This window comes from Lipotes vexillifer, unplaced genomic scaffold (assembly GCF_000442215.2).
Source record: "Lipotes vexillifer unplaced genomic scaffold, Lipotes_vexillifer_v1.1 scaffold1770, whole genome shotgun sequence".
Taxonomy (NCBI): Eukaryota; Metazoa; Chordata; class Mammalia; order Artiodactyla; family Lipotidae; genus Lipotes; species Lipotes vexillifer.
In genome coordinates, this window is record NW_006796074.1 from 92539 (window position 1) to 107738 (window position 15200).

At 55.6% G+C, this 15200-nt stretch overlaps 1 protein-coding gene across 6 annotated transcripts in view; it reads right to left on the bottom strand.

Annotated features, from left to right (window-relative positions):
- SCN5A (sodium voltage-gated channel alpha subunit 5) overlaps positions 1 to 12828 on the bottom strand; it is an 89788-nt gene extending 76960 nt beyond the window's left edge. For 5 of the 6 annotated variants that reach the window (XM_007468130.1, XM_007468133.1, XM_007468132.1 and 2 more), the window contains exons 1-4: positions 12544 to 12816; positions 9863 to 9981; positions 2767 to 2856; positions 1296 to 1424 (exon numbers count right to left, since the gene is read on the bottom strand). In XM_007468130.1, the coding sequence (XP_007468192.1) occupies positions 1296 to 1424; positions 2767 to 2856; positions 9863 to 9981; positions 12544 to 12816 (611 nt within the window). Of the gene's footprint in view, positions 1 to 1295; positions 1425 to 2766; positions 2857 to 9862; positions 9982 to 12543 lie in introns of all 6 variants that reach the window. The other variant, XM_007468134.1, reaches the window with a different exon arrangement.
- Between the last annotated feature and the right edge of the window lie 2372 nt (positions 12829 to 15200).

Here is a 15200-nt window from a genome sequence, read left to right on the forward strand (position 1 = left end):
TCCTCTTCCCCTTGTTCACTTAGCTCTGCCCAGGCCTAAATCTACACTGGATTCATGGCAAGTGGTAGCCTCTCTCTGAGCCTCAGTTTCTCCACCTGTAAAACGGCAGGCTGGAGTCAGCTCACAAGCAGCGTGCCTCGAAACAGGGGTTCTGATGCATGTTCTGACCGCCAGGCAGAGAGCACCCCATCAGCAGGGTCCAGTTTCCCTCTTCTCTCTCCTCCACTGCATGGATGAGCTCAGAGCCGCTCACATCCAAGAGTAAATAAAGACTCTGTCATGAACAGGTGGGTTCAGTGAATCTGAGAATCCTAGAAAGTGGCAGCTGAACTGAACCTCTGATACCACCCAGCTCAACACCAACCTTTCACCAGTGGGGAAGCTGAGGCTCTATAAGGGTAGGGAGTATAACCCTCAACAGCTCTGCTCTTGCCAAGGTGCGGCGCCCAGCCCTGCATACACTGAGTTTTCCACACACATCAGGCTTTCATAAAGGGTTTGATGGCTGAGCCCCTGACCATGATTCCTGCATGGGAGGCTGGCCCTAATCACTCATCCCCACCAGAAACCAGCATCCGTTGCCTGAGACATCCAGAGCGGCATGCCTCAACCCAAGCCCTAAGCAAGGGTCCCTTCCCTGGCAAGGAAGTGGGGCCTCAGCTGGCATGGCAGCAGGCCTGGGGTCACATTTGCTTACTGTGTCCCTGGCATCAGTTTTCTCATCTGTAGAATGGGAGTAAGGAACCCCCATCCAGGTGACCTCTCTGGCTGGTGTGAGGACCCACTGGATCATGTCAGTGACCAGGCATCTCACAATGTGCCAGACACTGACTCTCTGAGTGGAGACTGCAGCCATGCTGGGGCACCTGGCATAAGCTCCTGGGGATGCCCAGCCACTTCTCCAGCTCCTTTGCTCTCTTTCCTGCAGTTTAAATCACCTTGGAATCCAGGTCACTGTTCATAGTGGTCCAGAGATTTCAGGTTGTAACACTGGTTTCCCTTGACAGAAACAGCAGAGGATACTAAACCAGAATCTTAATGAAGTTCCTTGAGCAAAGGGGCTGCCACGGAGCCACAGATGAGCCAGGGGGCCTAACCAGCATGGCCGCGTGAGCTACTCTGAACCCGTCTCTCCCCACAAGGGTGAGCCGAGGGCCTCCACCCCATCTTCCTCCTGCAGAGCTGACGTTGCCTCTGCAGGGAGGCAGAGAGGGCTGGGCAGCCTGGGGCCAGAAGTGGCGCCCACACCTGTCAGCGTGGCCATACCCCGCACAGCACAGGGGCGAGGTACTTACGCCATGACGATCACACTGAAGTCCAGCCAGTTCCATGGGTCCCGAAGGAAGGTGAACGCATGCAGGCAGAAGCCTCGAGCCAGAATTTTGACCAGACACTCAAAGGTGTAGATGGCAGTGAAGGTGTACCTGGGGAGGAGAGACCGGTGGGCTTTCTCAGGGAGGGTGAAGCCCGCAGGCCAGGTTGGCAGGAGCCCTATGCAGCTTCCCTCTCGAGGGCTCTCAGACCAGGCTCCCTGCAAAGCCCCCATGGCAGAGCTGGAGTTGGGGGCCAGAGCTTCGTTCCAAACATCTGGTCAACTTATGCATCTTCCCGTTTACTCAGCGTTGTGCATGCCCATGTGAACCCTCCATCTTCTCTCTCTCGGTTGTCTTGATGTAAGAAGACCCTCCACGTATCTCCTCACCCCAGCCCTGGGGTTCCAGGTACACAGGCATACGGTGGCCACTGTGGGACAGTTAGAACACTCAGAGTCCTGGCCCCTCACTCTTGTTTGTGGATCCTCAGTGATGGGAGGATTCTCATCCTCAACCACCTACAGGTAGGTGGGTACAGCTGTCTACCTTGGACTTGGAAAGGGGGTTGATGTTCTAACACTTGAGGCTGGGAGGTTGCTGTTCTCTGTGTCCGGGGTCAGCTGAGCACTCCCAAATGTTTGGATGCTGGGACTGCGGCCCACAGGGCCACAGCCATGCTTGTCTCCAGGTCTTAGCAGCTGGATGCAGACCCCAGCACCGACCATGCTGCTGGGTCCTGAGTGAACAAGGAGCACCACCAGGCAAGCCACTTAGGTAAGAGAGGCTGTCCCCAACATTTCGTTGGTCCCCTAAAAACACGGCCTGTTGGGTTCCACTTAGAACCTATGGGTCAGGTACGTTCATTTGGGAACAAAGAACCAGGCACAGTTTTCTAAAACTGTGCAAATGGTTATAGGAAGCAGGACTTAGGGATAAAAGGCAGCAGAGTGTGGTGTTGAGGTCGGAATAGTCCTGGGCCTTTTCCTGGCAGCCACACCCCCTAGCTGCAAGGTCTGGGGTGGTTACTTCTCCAGTTCTGTCTCTCATCTGTCAAATGGGCATAGTGTCTGTACCTGCCCTATTGGGTTGTCATGAGGGTTACATGATGCTTATTGTTCCAGGATAGTGCCTGGCATGCACTAAGTGCTCAATCAATTATTAGTAGTATTGTCTCAGAGCCTTCTCCAATACCATCAGTCCTCTTTAGGGCGGGTCAGGGAGAAACCCTCACTTTGCCAACCTAGAGAGCTTCCTCTCCTGAGGACATTAACTCAAAGCATGAATTTGGCAGGACTGGAAGCAGCAAAAGAGGGAAGGGCTAGGGCAAGGACCACCACCCCCAACCAGGTGGGTGAGTGCCTGGGCCTCTGCTGGGGTAACTTTGAGGCCAAGAGTCTGGAATGGAAAAGGCAGGGCAGGAGGGGCTGGCTGGAGAGGCCCTGAAGATACTCACTCGACATATTTGGTCCAGGGTGGAGGGTCGTGCTGGGCCATGAACACGCAGTTGGTCAGGATGGTACACATGATGAGCATGCTGAAGAGCATGGCGCAGGGTCAAGGAAAGCCGCCTGCAGGGGGCCAGATGGGCTGCCACCGCCAGGGGGTCCCGCCCCAGGTGTCGGCACCGCCAGGCCAGGGCTGCCAGATCAACGAGACGGGGGCTCCCAGGAGACACAGCAGGGCTCTGCCAAGTCCTTGCCAACCCCTTCCCACTGAGGCTGGACACCTGCCCTGTTCCACATCCCCCAACAGGGACCAGACACCTGAATGCAAACAGCAGAGTCCCTTGTAGGGCCCATCCTGGAGAGAAGGGAGGAGGGGCCGGCCCCCAGACCTCAGAGGTTTTTACCCATGGCCTCGTGGGAGCCCTGTCCTTGGCCACATTAGAGGGAGATGGGTGTTTATAAACAGCTCCTCAAGGGCCACTGTTTCAGGGAGAGGAAAGCCACGGTGGCAGGGCCCCAAGTTCCCTCCTCCACTTCTATGGGAGCAGCCCACGCTGACCTTTGAACTAGGACTTCTGCCAAAACGTTCATGCTTTGTCCGGACACAGTGACCCGGGGGGGAGGCAGGGGACCACATCTCTGGCTGCTTCCTCCTTTGCACATGCTCTTCACTCGTGGCCTCTTCTCCGCCTAGTACACTGCTTCCCTCCTTCAAGGAGTGCCTCCTCCGAGCAGCCTGCCCTTTTTGCTTGCTGCACCCCCATGGCACCAGGCATCCCTCTTTTAGCATGTCTGGCTCCCTGAATGGCAGTGCCCAACTGTCCCCAACAGAAGGGGAGCTCTTCAAATGCTGGGATTGCATCTCGGGCATCCTCTGGGCCCTTGGCCTCACGCTGAACTGCTCCAGGCCTTGTCTGATCCCTGAGTCTTTTTTTTTTTTTTAAATATATTTATTGATTTTTGACTGTGTTGGGTCTTTGTTGCTGCACGTGGGTTTTCTCTATTTCCAGCGAGCGGGGGCTACTCTTCGTTGCGGTGTGCGGGCTTCTCATTGCGGTGGCTTTTCTTGTGCAGCACAGGCTCTAGGCGCACGGGCTTCAGTAGTTGTGGCTCATGGGCTCAGGAGTTGTGGCTCGTGGGCTCTAGAGTGCAGGCTCAGTAGTTGTGGCGCACGGGCTTAGCTGCTCCGCCGCATATGGGATCTTCCCAGACCAGGGCTCAAACCCGTGTCCCCTGCATTGGCAGGCAGATTCTTAACCACTGCGCCACCATGATCCCTGACTCTTTGGCTCCAAGTCCCAGACGCTGCTTCAGGCTGAACAAAGCTCTGACTGCCATGGCCTCCCTTACCTCTACCGGACCCGCAGAGAAACAAGGGCCAGACCCTGGGCCTGTTGTGGGTAGGGGCACCCCCGAGAGGCCCAGCCCAGAACAGGGACACTCTGCTGCCCCACAAATCCTCTCCCCAGCCCAAGAGAGGAAACTGGGCCTCCCTTCCCTGCAGCTGCCCCCAGGCTCACCACCTTGTCCCGGCCTCAGCCCTGCAGGCAGCAGCTGCCAGCCAGGCGATTCCCACCGGAAGCCCAGGAGCTGCAGTAATTGAGCTCCGGGGGCCTGCCTCTTCCCTCCCCATCACAGTTCCACCCTTTCCCATGGCTTGGCCCAGCCTCGGGCCCGATGGGGAGCCCAATGCAGTCAGACTGGAGATGGGGCTAAGCTGGGGTACTGACTTTGGTGGGGGTCTGGCCCAGCTGGAGAGAGAGGTGGGATATCTCAAGGAATCTAGGTGAATGCCCTCCACACCTCCAGCACTCCTTCTAGGGAATCCAGGGAACCAGCCAATAGCATGTCAGACCTGGCCCCCAGTACATAACGAATTCTCCAATTTCTCATCTGAGATAAGAGGGGTCAGGTTTTGGGACACCCACCCCAGGGCTTGGATACTCAAACCAGAGTTGCTCAGCTCAGCGGCCAGGGCCTCAGGGAACCTTGATTCCTCCCCGGCCAGAGGGTGTCTCTCCAGACACCGAGGTCCCTCCCTCAGCTTGGTATCTGTGCATCCCTCTGCCTGGGGGAGGGTCTCGATGGCCAGGCCTAGTTCCTCTCCAGCTTTCAAGGGTAGGATCAGTTACCCAACTCAGCAGCCCTTCTCCCCTACACACGTGTGTGCGTGTGCACACACATTCCCGTTCCTCACACCCCGGCTCCCTGCCAAGGCTTTCCTCACTGGGCAGGCAGTTAACAAGCCCCTCAACCAGGCTTTATTCATCCCCACAGATCCATTGCTAAACCAACTGAGGATCAGATGATTCCTGAAATATGAAAGTAATGATGCTAAGAGCAAGACTCCACCAGCTGCTGTTGACTTTGGAAATGGAAGGGGGCCGGAGCCGAGGATTTCCCGTAGCCCCCAGAAAACAGAAAAACCTAGAAAACAGACTCTCCCCTAGAGCCTCCAGAAATGATTGCAGCCCTGCCGATACCTTGCTTTTAGCCCAGTGAGAACTTTTTTGGGCTTCTGACCCCCATAACTATAAGGTGGTAAGTCTATGTTGTTTCAAGTGGTGAAGTTTGTGGTAGTTTGTTACAGCAGTCACAGAAAACGACTGTGGGTACAAACCACAGGGTGAAGGGCTCTGTGAAGTGTGAGCAGACAGCCACCCAGGAAGAGGAACAGAATTGTCATTTTTAAGAACAAACCTCATGTGAGCACATGTGCATGGCTCTGTGTGGGAGATAGGGAGGCCTCTTAGCCATTGAACTGCTCCAAGATAGGATATTATGAGAAACCAGACCCGCCTCTGGCTGGGCTGGGCAGGAAGGCTTCCTAGAGGAGACATTTAGACAGGGACTGGAGGCTGGTTAGGGTTCCTCCAGCCATCAGTCAGCCCAGCTGGTCCTGGTGAGGCTCAGAACTGGGGAGACCCCTGTCTGGGGAGCCAAGCCTCTCCCAAGCCCTCTCTCAGTGCACACACCACTCATAGCTCTCATTAGAGTGGAGAAAAGGTCACTTGGCAGACAGCAGCAGTGCGGACAGGCCGCCTTGGACCAGAGGACTTGGCGGGACACAGACAGAGGTGAATCAAGGTCTAGCATCAAGACTTAGGGAAGAACCAGAGTAGACAGCCCTGCTGAGCCCTGCTAGCCAGGGCCTGGGTCACACGGTGGGAAAAGACAAGTGCTCCTTGAATGAATTTTGGCTTTTCCAGACACAGCGATAGAGGGTGAGGTGTACAGACTCTGGTCTCTGCCACTTGACTGCTCAAGACCCTGCCTGGCTCTCCTATCCTTGAGGACAGCCCTTCCATTATTCTCAGTCTTTCCTGTGTATGTGATCTTTTCCTACCTAGACTGAGCCTTTAGTCCATGCGACTCCGCCCAAGCATCCCTAGGTCTCCCATGGAGCCACGCACACAGCCAATACCAGAGAGATAAATCAAGTGTACTCCTGGCCAGGGCACACCTGTTTGCACTGCCTGGTGGTTTCAGGCTGATGACTGAGCTGGCTTCATGTGTGGGCAGAGGCAAAGGCCGGCTCTCTGGGGCTGAGCTCAGCTGAACATCTTCAATCCTGCCGTGTCACTGTCCCCAGACACCCACTCCCAGCCTCATAATTAAAATGTCAGCAAGGACTGCCAGCCTGGGCTGTGGGGAAAGTCTGAAACTGGGGCTGCCTGTCTTCAGATCCTAAGGAATCAAAAAACTCCCAAAGAGAAGGGAATTAATGGTCGGGGTATTTTCATATATTTGTGCTATTAAATTAACACACACACACACACACACACACACACACACACACACACGTGGTTTGATTGCCCATTTGAATCTTCTAGGGGAATGTGGGAGGATTTTGTGAACAGATCCTATGCACCCAGGAAGGCAAAATGCTGCTTGCCATGAACGTGCGGCCTCTCTGAATGTGACTGCAGTGGAATTTGGCGTTCTGTTGGTTTCTTTTATTTAATCCTGGCAGGAACACATTCTGCAGGATTATAACAAAAATACTTCAGAAAAAAAAATTCGACATGCCCATATTTACTTTTTAGGCAACTTCCCAGGGACACGCTGCAAGCGTGGAGCCCAGAGCAAAGCTGAACTGAGTTATCGCACAATCACCAGCATGACACTGGGAATGCCTGGATTGTCGCAAGTGAGCAGGATTTCTTTCTGGAGAGCAGGGACTGCATTTCTGCCCCCTCATAAGTCAGTCTTTGCCCCTACTGCCCTGTCCAAAGGGCCTGGCACAGAACTTTGCACACTGGGGACTGAGATGTTTGAATGGCTATGGAAATGTAAGCCAACAATCAGTTTCGGTTTTGCAACATGAAGAAATTCTAGAGATCTATGGCACAACAATGTGCCTATAGTTAATATGACTATACTGGACACTTAAAAATGATTAAGATGGTCAATTTTATGTTACATGTTTTCTACCACAATAAAAACAATGTAAATGGAGAAAAAGCTCATTATTCAAAACCTGAAATCTGTGGGCATTAGAAATGCATGGTGACTGCCAGTGGGCATGGGGTTTCTTTTGGGGGTGATAAAAATGTTTTGGAATTAGAAAGTGGTGATGGTTTCACAACCTTATGAATATACTAAAGTCCACTGAATGGTACACTTTAAATGGTAAATTTTATGGTATGCGAACTGTATCTTGATTGAGAAAAAGAGAAATGCATGAAGAGCTTGTAGATTTCTAGGCCTCACACTGCTGATTCTGGTCTGGAAGGGGCTAGGAATCTGCATTTTTAACAAACTTCCCAGGCGCCACTGGCAGACTGACATCTGGAAATGACTGCCTTAGAGCAGTGTGTGCAGAATGCGGGTTCTGGGCCCAAGTTTCAGCAATTCCTTTAAGATCCTTGTGATACTGCTGCTGCTGGTTGGTGTACCACACTTTGATGGCAAGACTCAAGGACACAGAGGGGCTGTTCCCAAACCCCACAATCCAGGCCCCTCTTCTCCCTCAGTGCCCCCCCCCCAAGCCCGCTAAGGGGCGCTATTGGAGGCCAGCAGTGCGCTCCCATCCCCAGGCAGTGGAGCGTCAAGGCAGCTGCTCAGAGCCCAGCACAGGGCCTCCCAGATGCTGAGCCACTTCCCTGGGGCAGCTGCCCTGGGAGACAAGGTCCACCTCAGTGACCTCAGGGCCGGTCCTGCCGGGCAGAACCAGTCCCTCACAGCCTCAGTGCCACCGCTCGGTGGACCCTCTGGCCAGGCTGGGGACTGCATTGCCCCTTCCGCCTCCCTGGCCTCAGCTGCCCCATGGCCCAGCTTTGCAGGAGCCCTGGGGCTGCAGCTGCATCCCTAGGGGCTGCAGTGGCTGCCAAACAGAGCTGGGTTGGTTAGATACCTGGAGGAGAAGGCCCAGGTGGGAGCCGGAGCATGCTTTCAGGGACGCCACGCCCTTGGAGTGAGGCCGGAGACAGGCTCAGAGCAAGAAGAAGGCTGGCCTTTCCTCCCGCTGCACTGCTCACCAGGCTATGCCCACATGCCGGCAGAAATGACAACTCCTCATGTGGTTGTCTAATCACTCTGAGGGGACTGTAAAATTCCCAAGGGGGCACGGACACTGTCTTATTCAGCTTGACACCCCCAGGGTGCCGGGCAAAGTGCCTGGCACCTACAGGGAGCTTGGGAACAGTTGCAGAATGGCTCAAAATTAAATCCAGGACCACCCTTGCCTCGTAAAGTAGGATGCAGCTGTGAATGGTAGGCTGCCCCTGAATATAGTCTCTCCCCACAGTGTCTGCCCACCCTAGAGACCACCCTACTGATTCCACAGCCATGGCCTGCATGGGCTGGGAGCAGGGGGTGGTCCCTGGACATACATGTGTCTCAGGATCTCCACGAGAAAGGCAGGAGCCAGTTGGAGGGGGCTGGAGAGCGTCTGCAAGCAGAAAACAAACGCGGCCCTGAGGCCCTCTGACTGGTCCCTGGGTTTGGGATCCGGCACCGGGGCACAGGTGGGCAGACAGTGGAGCCAGGAAGGAGCACCCTCATCCCTGCCTGGACAGGAAATGCCCCCCGAGCAGTCAGCATCTGTCTCTGTTACTCAGTCCCCCACTGAGCAGCTGTTTTCCTGAAGCCTTCTGCCCTAACCAGAGGCTAATGGGTGAGACCTTTGCCTTCGCCTCAGAAGAGGTCCATCCGGAGAGGGAACTGAGGGGGGACCTTGGGGAGCTCTCGGGCCAAGCCGCCAACCTAACAGCTAATCACACCACTGAGCCCAGCATCATTGATTCAATTAACAGGCAAGTCAGCTGCAGCTAAAGCAAGGCTGCCCAGGCCCTCACAGTGAAACACAGATGCCTCTGACTCCACAGCCAGACACCTGCCCCCCGACCCTGAGAGGCTCCATGTGTAGGGCCCCTTTTCTGAAGTCCAGAGAACAGCCGTTTCCCCGTCCCATGCTCGGCCTGAATGGGGTCCTCCTAGGGCCCAAAGACCAGTACCCGCCCCTTACCATACTGTAGCCATCCCATAGCTCTCCTCTGCAGCCTGAAGATTCTTTTAGGTTGTGGCTTATGTAACAACGCTAACCAGAGTTCTTTGAGATACTCGGAAACTGCAAACATTTTGTCAACACCTAATCAAAAAGCAAGCGATGCCTCCCTTGAAAGAGGCCCACATGTGAATAAACCAGAGGCCTCTTTACTGGGAAGCGTTTTTTCCTTGGCTGAGCCCTGGTGGCCTGTTTGAGGTCCCAGCCGGTAGGCGGGGAGGTGCAGGCCCAGGGGGTGCAGTGGGAGGGGACATGTGGAGCCAAGACCAGAACCAGGGGTCACTGATTGGCCTCATTTCTTCTGGGATCCTCAGTAGTTGAGCTTCTAGGACGTTTCTCTCCTGAAGGATCAGAACCGAATCTCCCAAACTTGCATGTGTCCACGATCCCCTGGGATCTTGTTAAAATGCAGATGCAGATTTGGGGTGGGGTCCGAGAGACTGATGTCCAACCGCTCCCAGGTGACAACTGTGTGCTCGTCTGAGGACTGACCGGAAATCAGCACCACCCTCAGCCCTAAACGCCTCATCCACCACCCACCGCCCTCCCCCGCCCTGTTTGGGGCCCACACAGCGGGGACGGACTGCCAAGGATATGAATGAACGAGGATCTTCACGGCTGCTCTCCGGATGGGGTGGAAGGGGCTGAGGACATACAAGGCGTTGGTGGCACTGAACCGGAAGATGGTCTTGCCTTTGTTCAGGACGATGAAGGTCTGTGGACGGAGAGCTGCTTTAGGTCGGGTGGCAGCCCCTAGGCCCTTATGGAGAGAGGCTTTTGGGGGGCAGCTGTTGGCTCAGAGCCCTAGAACTCTGGAGAAAGGGTAGGGTGAGTGGAAGAGGAGAGGGCCTGAGGGAGAGGTGGGGGGTAGGGGCAGTCGTCACATTTGGCAGGTGAGTGGACCCTTGCTGGGTCACCCACGGCTGGGGTGGGATGAGATCAAGTTTAAGGAATTGTCAGGTTGGGTGGATTTAGTTTCGTTTGAAAATTACAGTCCCAGCCAGAAGAGGCCTTTCATGATCCTAGCCGAGCTGTTATAGCGGAGGCCAGGACCCAGCTGATGCCCCCTCCTTCCCCTCTCCCTTCTGACCCCTCTGTGTTTCCCCACGAGGCCCACTGAGGAGTGAGGGTCTGATAAGGGAGCTGGGTCAGCAGCAAGGACTAATGGGTGAGAGTAGGGATGAGGAAAATGCAGAGCCCAGGCCAGGAGAGCGAAGCTTTCCCGGGGACCGTGTCTCCTGGAGTCCAGACAGATGGCAGCCCCACCTGACCCCAGAGGACACGACCTAGTGTCTTCCTCGGGGGATCATGTGCAGCCCAGGGTAAACCCGCTCCCAGCGCTTCCAGAAGATTCTATCTACACAGCTCAACGGGGCATGGGAATGGACAAGGGGTGCTGGAGGCTGAGCCACGAGCACGTCGAGTGGGCATTTGAGGCAGATGCCACCCTTGAGGACAGCAATCCATTCCCCCTGCCCTGGCTCAGCGGGCACAGCTGAGGTGGCATAGCCTGGGTGTGCTTCTCCAAGGGCTGAGCTGTTGAGATAAGGTTCTTTTTACTCGGGGCTGGGGAGATAAGTTGACCAGATAGATGAGGACTGAAAGTTCTGCTGTGGTGCCTGCATCACCTGGTGGGGCTGCAGGCAGTGTGACCGGGGGTCAGCAAGGAGAGATGGGAGGTTAGAGACCAGAATCCCACCTGGGGCCACCATTCAAGTGTCCCCGATCACAGGGACAGGAGAGTGTCCCTGACTCCTCCCAGGCTCAACTGCCACCAGCCCCCCAAAGCCCAGCCCAGCCCTGGCCTACTCTCAGCTGGGTCCCCGTGCCATGACTCCTGCCTGTCCCAGCTAACTTCAACCCCATCGCCACTTTGATGCACCACTCAAACCTTGACTCATCCCCAGCTGCGGCCTTAACCCGACCCTAATTCTCACTTCCAGCTCTGACCAACCAGGACCTAGGCCCACCCAACCTGACTAATCCCAATGTCTAGTCTAACTCTGAGCCCAACCGTAGCCCCAGGCCCCCACCTTAACCCAGCTTGAGTCACTCGAACTCTGGGGGGAACCGAGACCAGGTTCAAGGTCTCTTCTCCCACCTGTGCATATAGCCTGGGTGGGCTTTCCATCCACCTATCCACTCACATGTGCCCGCACACACGGAGACAATCGGCACCTCTCCCACCCTCAGACTCCTGGTCTCCTGAATGCAGTCTCAGTGCACAGTGACACACAACTCAGACGCCCGGTGACACTGACCCGCAACACTCATACCCGCCAGGTGCTCACATTCACTTCCTCAGTGCTTCCTCAGCCCTGGACCAGCTGCAGTGATGTGGGCAGGAACCATCCTCCTCGGCACCCAGCCTTCTGGGCAAAGGTCTCCCCCAAATTCAAACCCGCCTTCTTCCGGCAGTGAGGCCCGAAGTGTGGGCAGCTGGGGTGGGCACCAGGCCTCTGCAGGAGCCCTGCATGCCCGTGGTCTGGCTGGGTGCAGGGCTGAGCACACGGTCCTGAGAGGTGAGGCCAGGGCAGGGGACCCAGATGGGGAATTGACCTCCTGGGTAGAAATCCACGCCTGAGGAAGCCTGGGTTACCCTGCCCTAGTGGACAAAAGCCCCTTCCTCACCCTACACTCAGGAGGGACAATGGCAGAACAGCCCCTGCCTACCCCTCTCAGATTTCCCATTGGCCGTCATGGTCCCATCACCAGCCCACAAGGCCCAGGATGCTGCTGCCGTGGCCCCCAGCCTGAGCTGTCATTACACAGCCAGTGCCTAGCAAATTCCGTGGGGTGGGGGATGGGGGCTACATGCTGTCTCTGGTTAGGAGAGGGATCACATGCTGTGCTCTGGGGCCCAAATTGGACTCAGGGCCCGACTCCAATTCACACATACCACGGGACTGGGAGGAGTCCTCCAGGGGTGAGAATAATCTAACCACAGATGATACTCCCAAACCAAACCAAACCAAACCAAAGTAGATACTCCCAAACCAAAGTAGATACTCCACAGCGAGGCAAGATTTCAAGTGTGGCTGCCTGCTCTTTCTTTCATAGCACCAAACCATCTCAGGCTGCATAATTCTGGCCTTTTATTCTGGAACTCTAACATTAAGGTGATGGGAATATAGATCACTAATGACTCACTCTCCCAAGGCCCAGGGAAGCCGACCCCAAATAGAGCCCCCATATGGAGGCGAGGCCCTCTCGCTGTCTGCTGTCTGTGTTGACAGGGATGCTGCAGGGAGGTGGGGCGGGGGTGGGCAGCAGTCACCTTTTGGGTGCCATAGAAGGGGTCCAGGTCCTCCAGGGGCTCCCCAATGAGCTCTCGGGGTGGGTTGCCATAGAGATCCGGCAGCTTTTTGGAGGCCTGCAGGTCCAGCTGGGGCTGGGGAGCCTCCTCCTCGGGCAGCCCGTCTCGGCTCTCATGCGAGGCGGCCGAACCTCGGGCCTGCTTCTCTGCCACGCGCTTCTCGATGGCTGCCAGAGACTCCCGGGTGAACCTGCGGAAGCTGCTGGTGCCCCGAGGTAACAGGAAGTCTGCCATCTTCTCATCCTGCTTCTGGGGCACAGGCTGTCCTCACGCTGCCTGCAGGGAAGCTGAAAGACACAGACATGGGGCTGATGCTGCGCCCATGGCCAGGGGGCAGGGTGGCCAGACCTGGGGGGAGTGGCTGGGCTGGTGGAGGGAAGGACCAGCAGCTTGGTAAAGATGCTCCCCACCTCTCCACAGGCACACTTGGCGGATGCCGGCCTGGGCAAACCCAGAGCCCTCCAGGCTCCAGGGAATGCATGGGGACCTGCAGGAGGGTCGCTCCTCCCTTTCCCATCCCAATGAGCACGTTTGAATGCAAGTAGACACGAGTGACTGGGTCATCGGGGACCCTTCATTCTACCCCACTCGATACAAAAGGGCAGACTCACACCTGTTGGTTCCTTTACCAAGCCCACTCTGAGACACTTCTCACAACTGATGCCAACACACCCTGGGCTGAGGGGGACACTCCATGGGGCAGGGAGGGGACCTGTCACCTTTTTATTTCAGATCTCTGGCCAGGCTGGTCCTGAACAAATGAAGGATGGAATGAATGACGAATACGTAGATGAGGGGCAAGGGTGTTAGAAGGTACCCACTGCTGCCCTTCCTCTCAGCTTGTCTCCTCCACAGGAAACCCTGGGACCCTAGGAGGGTGATCAGAGCCCTCCTGGGCCAACGTCCCAACCCTGGGCTTCTTTTTCAGGCAGATCCTCGGCCTGAGTGGTGGGGCCGGAGGGTGGGGGACAGTCTGTCTGGTCTTCCCACAGCACCATGCACCTGCGTGGGGGAGGGTGCCCAGACTTCACCTGGGGCACGGAGGTTCCAACATCTGGCCACTGAGGGGGTATCTGGATCTGCTCACCGAGGCCCAGGCAAGTCCTGCAGGTTTTTGGAAACAGCTGGGTAACAACTTGGCAGCTCCCATCCAGATGTTGGCACCGCAGAGCTGTGTACACAGCTGCCACAGAGCCCCCTGAGAGGATCTCAAAGAAATCCCCAGAGTGAGGCATCCTTCCAGAGATGGAAAACGCTGACGGAGCATCCCAGACTCCTCATGCCTCCACTCACTCCCCTCCGCCTGAGTCTGAACAAACCAGGGCCCATCTCGAGTAATAGCAGAACCAGAAAATGGTGACCGTGCTTGCGCTAGGACGTCCAGACGGCAGCTGCATGTGACGCCAAACAGGGAGAATGTGGCCCCCGGTGGCCTCAGATGATCCAGGACCTGGTGTGAACAGGCTCTGACTCTGACACGGAGGCCAGAGGATGTGTACCCGACTGCCCCACCAAAACAGGATGTGGTCGGCATAGCTCCTGACTGGGACGCCACTGCCCCCGGGGAGGGGGAGGCCGTGTCACTAATTACCACATCAAACCCGGGCAGGGCCGGGCACCTGTTGGAGATCTCTGCCAGGACAGAAACCCTTTCCGTCAAAGACCAGCTCTGCCTTGATCTGACTCCTGGGACACATGTCACCAATGACCCCAATGAGCGGCTGCCACCCCGACCCCTGCACACACCCCGCCAAGGGTCCAGGCTCCAATCACCGTGAAGTAGGCACCTGGCCAGGTAACAGGTAAACAGTGAGCAAACACAACACAGCCAGGTCTCAAAAGGCCGCCTCTGGTCTGCAGGGAGATGCAGCACGGAATGTGTGAAGGGAAGCCAGAGGAGAGAGGTCCCAGGACAGACACTGTCAGAACCACCCCATCTTCAGCCTCTTGTTCTGGTTCACTCCAGTAAAGTTAAAGGAATATCTTTGTTGAAAACAGCAGGTGAAGGAGTAAGTCCCTATTTAATAAAAGCTGTCCCTGTCTACCTCCATCTTTGCGTGAACAAAGAGAGGCGTCTGTAATACTCGCCACCAAACGTGAATGGTGACGTTTTTTCCTCGGGTGGTGGAAGTTCAGGTAATTTTAAACTTTCTTCTTCGTGCTTTTCTTCAGTTTTGAATTATTTATGATGATCTTGTATTATTTTTTCAAAAACAATAAAGTCATTATTCTTTTTATTAAAAAACAAAAAAACAAGGCAGCCTGGATGACAGCAGCCCCTTCCTTGCAGGGCAATCCTCTCCACTGTGAGCAATCACTAGTCCTGTAAATCAGGAAGCCTCCTCTTTTACTTGGAACTATTTCCTAAAAATAGTGTTCTCTGTCTCACTGTATCCATCTGTGTCCACGTGCCTGCAAGGGTTCTGGAGACACGTGGACACCCATGGACCTAGGGCCCCTGGTACATAGCGGCGTGTGTGTGTGTGGTGGTGGTGTGTGTACGTGTGTGGTGTGTGTGCATGTGTGTGTGTGCGTGTGCACGCAAGCTTGCACCTGCATATACATCTGTTCTGGTAAAGGTGCTTTTAAAATTTGTATTGAAGTCAACTGTTCATACA